General features: G+C 34.7%; 1 protein-coding gene across 2 annotated transcripts; it reads right to left on the minus strand.

Moving 5' to 3' along the window:
* Positions 1-1,651: 1,651 nt before the first annotated feature.
* Positions 1,652-5,122, minus strand: LOC145163048 (F-box protein At3g22700-like). 2 transcript variants are annotated; one of them, XM_079081963.1, is made up of 5 exons: positions 4,968-5,122; positions 3,157-3,971; positions 2,856-2,921; positions 2,589-2,773; positions 1,652-1,866 (listed from the first exon to the last, which is right to left on the minus strand). In XM_079081963.1, the coding sequence occupies exons 1-5, from the start codon at positions 5,002-5,004 to the stop codon at positions 1,791-1,793; spliced, it is 1,179 nt and encodes a 392-aa protein (XP_078938089.1). In that variant the 5' UTR covers positions 5,005-5,122; the 3' UTR covers positions 1,652-1,790. The 2 variants fall into 2 exon arrangements, with proteins under 2 accessions (XP_078938089.1, XP_078938088.1); XM_079081962.1 differs by lacking the exon at positions 4,968-5,122 and having other exon boundaries at positions 3,157-4,497.
* Positions 5,123-8,633: the final 3,511 nt, after the last annotated feature.

The following is an 8,633-nucleotide window of genomic DNA, read 5'->3' on the forward strand; positions in this document are numbered from 1 at the left end:
GTACTCCATCCAGCTACTAACGAATTAAGGTGTTCGACTATGATTACAAAAGGGGAGATTGTAAGGGTCAAATATGTTGTAATTAGTCGAAGTCTGTAAAGTACCCTTCGTATGTTTTGTAATGTATTTGCTAAGGCACTTTTGTACGAAGCTTAGTGTCAATGCCTTAGTATTTTTTGTACGCTTTCTGTTTCCTATAAATAAGGATATTTACTAGAGTTAGATAAGAGTTGTTTTATAGAAACCTGTCTTTGTACTCTGTAAACATTCGAAAGCGTAATAGAGCTGAAACAAGATCATATTTACATTCGTTGTTCAATCTCGCATTCTTACATTCTCTGATTTGTTACTTACTCGATTCATTGATTCATTAGATTTAAAGGGGTCATTGAATGAATTAGTCTTCCAAAAGTCTTAATCCAGTAAGTTTTTTCTAGTGTTTGAAATTTCTTTCATAACCTACCTGAAGTTGAGAAAATATGATAATGACTATTGTTGAAATTTTTTAAAATTTCAATTTTGCTTATATAGCTTGCAGGTGAAGTGAAGTTATCGATTAAAGTTGTAGTCTTGTTGATCCATAACTATTATAGGCTTCATTAATTTTTGAGGTAATCTTTTCCTTGGACTTCTTTTGACTTTTATAAGGTTTTTTCTAAAGAGATTTTCTTAAATTTCTGATGTAACTGTTTTTTCTGAATAGTATGATGTGATTTTAATATTGAAATTTTTATATATTCTGTTTTTTTGAATAATATTATATAGTTTTTTGTGAATAATTTGATGTATATGAAGATCTGATGGATCTCAAAATTTGATAAGTTATCTTAATTTCTTAAAATATGATTTCTAAAAATCTGTTATGTAAATTCTGATGTCATATGTGAAATCTGTTTTTGAACAACTAATTAGTTTTTTTTAATATCTGAATAATGTGATACGGTTTTTCTGAATAATCTGATGTATATGAAATTTAGATATGTCTCAAAATCTGATAAGTTATTTTAATTTCTAAAACTTTGATGTATCAGATTTTAGAAAAATATGATGTTGATTCTCAATTTCTGCAAGACCATTTTATGTTTTTTGTATAGGTTGTGGTTCTGGATAGCTAACTTCGGCGGGAAGAAGTATTGAAATTCAATGTCTATGAAGTCTTGCTTATCATCAAATAACATATGTTTTTCTTCAAAAAATGTAAAATGGCACCCTTTGTATGCTTTTGTTTGTACAACTATCATTTAGTTTGACTATAAAATTTATTTCGCTTTTCCTATATAATTTTTGTTTAGAAATGTTAGGGCATTATTTTACTTTCTTGCCCCGGGCATTAAAATTCAATGGACCGGCCCTATTCAAACCCAACCTCCTCTCTCCTCGGTAAGTTCTAGCTGAGTTGCCGATACGTGTTTGGCTCGGCCTCGGTGTTTGCCGAGCTGGTCGATGTCATTGCTGAAACCACACCGAGCAGCCTAATAATGTAGTTTAATAACATAAAAATTACCAAAAAGCCTAGATTTTTTCTACCCAATGTAAAAAAAGGCAATACAATCTACATATTTTATTTTATAAGTTAAACCAGAAGTGAATAAAAGAAATTTATAAACTATCAAATAAAACATACGATTTTATTAAACATAAAAACCACAAATATAATAATGATGAGTGTTCAACTATTGCCTAAAACAAAAAATATAAATACGTAAAATTAGTTTGGTGTATTGCCAAGATTGTTACTGGACCGTCTCATATTTGTGCATGCATATCTTTCTGTTCTTTTGGTTCCATTTCTATTTCCTTTGCAAGTTGGTCTTGCATATCTTCTCGTTCTTGTTCACTTTCCGATTGGATATGTAACTCCCATACCTAAAATTTTCAAAACACATATATAGTTAGTGGACAAACAATATATAATTAGAAACAAATTATTTATATTAACTTTGTTTTATCCGTTACAACAATATACATTATAATTGTACATAGTATCAACACACTTCACTAGTTTATAATTGTAAAACTCATCCTACTCGTCCTTCATATGCTATTTGACGTAAATTCTGCCTCATGTTAAATGTTTACTTTTAACTAGTTTAACAATCTAATATGCAAACTTTTATTAGTAATTCCATATTCTTGAGTTCCTTATGATATTTGTCGTATAGAGCATATATATCATTTTAACTTATATTTCAGCTACTTTGTTATAAACTTTAAAGAACTTTTCGTTTATATATACAATTTTGGCAATTTTTGTATAATTTACCTTATAAGTGTACTCCTCAAGTATTCCCGACCTAGATAGGTCAAGTACTTACTACTCCTCGGTCGACTGAACGAGTACCGATTAGCGAAATAATGTACTTGCATTTTATATCTATAAAAGGTAACATATTTTACATTTTATCTATATTAGCAATGTACTTTACATTTTATCTATAATAGAGGCGTATTTGATTATTTATCCATAATAACAAAAATACTTAATTTTTTAGTAACATAGACAACCTAATTCATTTTTAAAAGTTAAACAAACCGTATTTATTTGTTTATAAGAACTCAATGCATATATTAAATTACTATATATATACCTGTTCTTGTGACTCTTTGTACTTAATGGAGGACATGGCACACCCCCCAGAGGGGTTCCTGTTGTCGCGAACTTAAGATCTGAGGATCTTCCTCCCTGACTTTGCACCCGTAACTCAATAGTTTCCTCCGGATTTTGAGTGACATCGTTCCCATACTTCTCAATCATGACTCTTTCATATGCCTCCTGAAATTTATCCAAACAATATGATTGTTATTGAACTAAAAGCTGAGAATGTTATATATAAAAAATGATAAATATAACTTACATATTCCGCCCACGACCCAACAGTACACCATTCTAAGCTATTTATTTTGAACTTCCATTTCCGCGCCTGCAGATGCATGATAATGAATTTTGTGATTTGTTTGTAACTAAAAATATTTTCTAGATTTAGATATAAATGAATCGAAGTCAATGGCACATTTTTAGACTCATATACGGATAAAAATATATAAAACTGAAAGAAAAAAACGATTAGGTTTAAAGAGTATGATAGAGATATTAATTATATAAAACTGAAAGAAAAAAACAATTAGGTTTAAAGAGTATGATGGAGATGTACATACGTATAGAGAATATTTATTGGGTGACACAGTAGTCTCGATGTATTTCCCTCTTGGAGTGATATTTTTGGAACCCATTCTGTGGTATGCCTCTTTAGACATATGCTGGGCATAGATTGGGTTACATGTAAACACCATTTCTTTGGTATGCTTCTTCATATCTAATACGTAAACATCAACTTCGTTTTGAATGAGCCAATTTCCATTTCTCATCACGTGCAGTAGCGACTGACTCCAAAGAAAAAATGACATCGGGCCATAAGTTAACACCTTCGTCCAATCTCCATCTCCATCCATTCTCCATAACTCGATCATTTCATAACAACGTTGGTTTTCCATATAACTTCTGTCCTCGATGAGAATTGCAACACAGAAGTGAATGCACCCTTTTAGAACCATGAAATCCAAAGAGCTTGTCATTTGATTTCCAAAAGAAGGCATCACTATCTCTGTGAACTTTTCGGTCTTTGTTTCGAACCTCATAACTGAATATGAATGAATAAAGGTCCCTTCTCCTCTATCAACTTGTTTTAAGAAATAGAGTTTTTCATTTAACAGTATATGCTTTGGCTGCTCCGGGTAGTAACCTACAAGTGAAGCCCAGTTGGAAGCCCTTTGTCGGAAGTCCTCTGTTGACCTGACCTTTCTCCATGTGTCGGATTTTAATGAGTATATATAAATACAAGCACTGGGATAACGTTTCACACGTAGAAGCCTGTAGTCGTCATCAGAAGAGATATAATACAACCCAAATATACCATCAGAGATATCGTAACATTCATTCCTAGAACCCTTTGTAGACAACTTCTTATTGTCACCTGTCAAAGGATTCCATAAAATTAGAGCATAATATTCGGGAGAACATTCCAACTCGCTTATGCCTACGCATAATAATCCATGCAAAGATGTTAAAATCGACACGTTTTGATAATTGAATGGTACATAAAATGGTAAACGAAAGTTTCCTGTTAAACCATCTTCTGGTGTTTCACAGTCAAACCTACTGAACTGTTCTTGTATGGTGTATGTGTATGGAGATTGGTTTGTGGCAGGTATGACGATATATTTGTGGTGGTTTTCATGGTGATCGTTGGCCGTTACGTGGTGGTGGTAGGTGGTGGCAAAAACACCTGAATTTAGGAAAAAGTACCATTTCTTGCAAACACACATTACATTGGGTAGAGCTTTGACGGGAAGCCTTGGTAGTATCTGGAAAAATAAAATCTCCTGTGGAAGATTACTTGGATGGCGAAGCTCCCCCATGGCCAATATTGCTTAGTTTTGTTCGTGGTGTAGCGATATGATCATATATATATAATTGAGATTTCTAGTTTTAAAAGCTGAAACGATATATAGGAATTTGCTTACAAAAAATGTGGGTAAAAGTATATAATTCAGTCAAAGTAAGCACCACCCCAAAATGAAGGGTGAACAGATCTAAGATCTGAGTCAAAGCACTACCGAAAAAGACGATGAAGCAGAGGCTTCAAGGATTTTCGTCCTAAAAATGTGCCAGAAAATGATGGAATCAAAACCAGAGAGTAGACCAAGTCGATCCATAAATTAAAACAACAGTAAAAATCTATATGCCAAAACCGATCAAGAATACTATTACTAGTTTATTACTGGATAGGGATATTAATATGTTTACCAAAACTATTATACACTTTGAAAATATGAAATTTACCCTTTATAAAATTTGAAAATGTAAAATTTACCAAAACTAATATTTTAATCCATTTTAATAAGTTAAAAACTATAAAAGTTATGTTTTACCATGCTAACCATTTATGTTTGATAGAAATAACTCTTACATCCAGAAAAAATCCAGATCATGAAAGCCTTGTACATGTATGGTGCATCAGCCACTAATAGCAGTCTACGTCCTTGAAATCAACCGGTAGCAACTATGTTGAGATTGCACTCACAAATACATGAAGTCGAACTGAAGCTGTCCACACAAATTGTACTCACTTCTCACCCGAAGTTCTCCAATACCAGAACCACAATTTATAGCAACAGACACACTCGACCTATGAAAATTACATCAATTGATAGACCAAGTAGTAATTTGCGTGAGATTTTACTCATGAGACCATGTGCCTGTGTTACCCTTGAAGTGGTAGTATTTTCTTTTCGCTTCTAAGTGTTATTTGTGGGTAGTTTAGTGATCTCTTTCATTGAACATTGAACCGGTTCCTTGGAGTTCTTGAGCTTTTGGAAAACATTTCTATTTTCTTATAGTTTTTTGGTACAATTTCCTTTACTTTTTTGTCATGTTTAACCATGTCAGGATAAACTAATCATTGGTTGATATCGGAAGTAATCTTGAATGTTTGGTTTGTTTTCAAGAAATTTATGAACTTATGGCTGAAATCTGTGGAAGTATATTATAGTAAAACATCTTTTCATGTTCATATATCTTTAATCAAGAGTTTAGCCATGTGAATGTTATATTAGTTGGTTAATTTCTTAATTAAGTAATAGATCATAAAATTAACAACCAACAAATAGTTTATGTGTTTCTGTTCATTTCATTTAAGTCATCAAAGTATTCCTCCAAACTGGTAATGAAAGCATTTTAAGTCATTTTGGATTTGGTGTCTTTTTAAACCATAATGCTAGTTGATTTTCTAAAATTGCATACTTCATTGATTTGTAGCTTGCAGTAAGAAAATATTTTACGAGCTTCTCTAACTAATATATTAATTTTTAAGTCATTTTAGCCAAACACAAGTATTACATTATAAGTCGTAATGATTAATTACCTAAATGTTCAATTGAAGCAATTTGAATGACAACCATTTCCCCTTATTGATTCACATCAACTTTTATATATTCACATTAAATTTTATTAGTGTTGGTTAAATTAGATTCATAACAACACATGCTACCCCCACACACACACACACTCCCATTTATATTTTTTATTGTTTCCCATGCATCTTTATGGTAAGATTTTGATAGAGTTTACAAATTATACCAATCCTCGTGGATTCGACCCCTTTACCACTATACACTATTTAGTGTGCAATAATTAGGGTTATTTATTTGTTCCCTTCTACAACCACCAAATTTTGGCATTGTTGTTGTGGATTGGTTTATTTTCAATAAGTTTTATTCTCTACTCCTATTCGTATAGGCACAATAGTATATAACCCCGAAATTCAAAAAAACATGCATGTGGCAAAAGAAAAGATATTAGAATGTGGTCAAACTTCTAAAACTAGCATGGCAACAAAAGCTGAAACCACTTCCTCTAGTAACACTAAAACCGAAGTGGAACCCAAATCAAACCCTAACCCTCACCAACAAATTGGCAAAAGATATGCAACCGATCTGATTCCAAACAACATCTATATACCACTATATACCACTGCTTGGAAGCTTTAGCGGACCAACATTTCCTAGTGCCTCTACCTGGAGCTCGCCTGCCAACCCTACCTAGTGCTTGCGACCCTTCCCATCCTGGTGCTCGCCTGCCAGCCCTGCCAGACAACTTCTCCTAGCCCTTGGCTTATTGCGCCCTATCTGGGTTGGCCTACGACCTGACCTAATTTCTCTTAACGTACACTACTAGAAAAAGGTGGGGTTTCCTACAAAAGTTTCCTAGGACCAAAATTTTCTCGCTACTTCCTATAAATTATACTGAGAAAATTCCAAGGAAAACGTGCTTCTATATTTCCTTAGAAGTTCCTCGGTAATTGGTAGGAAATACAGAGGATTTATCTGTCCTTAGAAGTTCCTACGCTTTTCCTACGAAATAAATGTATACTTAACATTCCTAGGTAGTTCCTCGGTAGTTTTGTAACGCCCGGATCCCGGTACGTATTTTTAATATAGGTTTTGCACTTTTACATTGGGACTCGACGAGTTGGAGGCCTAACTCGTCGAGCAGATGCGAAATTTAAATGCGGGTGGAAGAGTATACTCGCCGAGTCGGAAGCCCCGAATCGACGAGTAGACCTGTCTGGATGAAACCCTAAATTTGAGGGTTTACACCATATTTAAACAACTTATAGGGTCTCCACCCCAGCCTCCATCACCCGAAGACTCTCTTCACGAAACCCTAATCGGATATTGAGTGTTCTTGAGGTTTTTGTACCATTTGTGTGTCTTTGAAGCTTGAGAAGAAAGAGGAAGCTTAGGAGATCAAGAGGAAGCAAGTAGATCCAGAGGTTTTGGCAAATTTCCAGGTCATTTGAGGTATAAAGCTGATAGTCCAAAGCCCATATATCCAAGATTAGGGTTTTCTAAACCCCAATTAGGGTTTCCTACCCATCACACTCCCATTAGGTCCAAAAGCTAAGTCCTTAGGCCCATTAGGGTTTCATTAGGTCAATTAGGGTTTTTCCTAAGTCGGGCACCACCCACTACCACCTCGGGTAGTGGTATTCAACGGCGGCTCACGGCGTCGGCCACCACCTCACGGTGGTGGTTATGGTTCTAGTCCATTTTTGTCCAAGCGTCCCAAACGAAATCTAAACACAAACAAAGCACACCGCCACCCAACACGATGATTGGTGGCGGCAGGAGGCGGCAGCCACCACTTCATGGTGGTGGTTATGAGTTTTCTTTTTGTTATTCCGACACCGATTACAATTTACAATGCAAATTCCCAACTAACACACACACACACTAAGATAAACACACACATCCACCCTTGTGGTGGCTGGCGGTGGTAGATGGTGGCAACCTCCATGGCTGGCGGCCATGGTGGTTATCTTCCCCTTTTTGCGGCCATCAAACACCACCTACAAAACACACACACACATGATTTTGATTTGCACAAAGGACCAAGTCACCCATCTGGGGAACTCACTAAGCTTCGTGCTTAGAATTTTGTTTATGGTTTCAGGTATCATTGTTTTGGAAATGAAGGGCTCAGCCTGATCGCAGCACACTCACCCGTGTTTCCACAATATATGATTTAGGGACGAACTCTGATAAATGTTTTACCTAATCATGTTTTTGGAATGTTGGATTTAGAAGATATATGTGTTTTGACTGTATTGAAAAATGAATTTTTTACCCTTGATTTTTGGGTCATTACATGTATAGCCCATTTAGTTTTTGCATAGCTAGCCCATTCTTTGTATTAACCCGATGTAATATTGGCATTTATATGCATGGAAAGGCGTGAGGCAATTCAGGGAAAATCATTATCGTGTCAATATGATCTATCACATAGTACCAAGAATCTTGATCTAAGGCGTGAGGCAATTCAGGGAAAATCATTACCGTGAGGGTATTTTGCGTATATCTGGTGGATCTAGATTGACTCGGTTTGATCTGTTTTGACTATTCTTAACGAAGTTATTTTGACATGGTTGTCGTTTTTTCCGATCGAATTTTGGTTGTTGGGTTTTGTGGGGAAATACTTTTCATTGGAAAATATATTATTGAAAAAAACAGTAAATATTTTTTAAAAGTCCAATTCTTTGTGCACCAAATGAGTTGAAATTCAATACATAAAATCT

Source organism: Lactuca virosa, chromosome 3 (assembly GCF_052849685.1).
Source record: "Lactuca virosa cultivar CGN04683 chromosome 3, Lactuca_virosa_CGN04683_v6, whole genome shotgun sequence".
Taxonomy (NCBI): Eukaryota; Viridiplantae; Streptophyta; class Magnoliopsida; order Asterales; family Asteraceae; genus Lactuca; species Lactuca virosa.

Coding starts and splice junctions, on each gene's coding strand:
- LOC145163048 (XM_079081962.1), bottom strand. CDS start 4,416: ATGGGGGAGCTTCGCCATCCAAGTAATCTTCCACAGGAGATTTTATTT. Junction 2,922..3,156: donor CCAATAAATATTCTCTATAC/GTATGTACATCT, acceptor ATGCATCTGCAG/GCGCGGAAATGGAAGTTCAA. Junction 1,867..2,588: donor ACAAAGAGTCACAAGAACAG/GTATATATATAG, acceptor TGAAAATTTTAG/GTATGGGAGTTACATATCCA.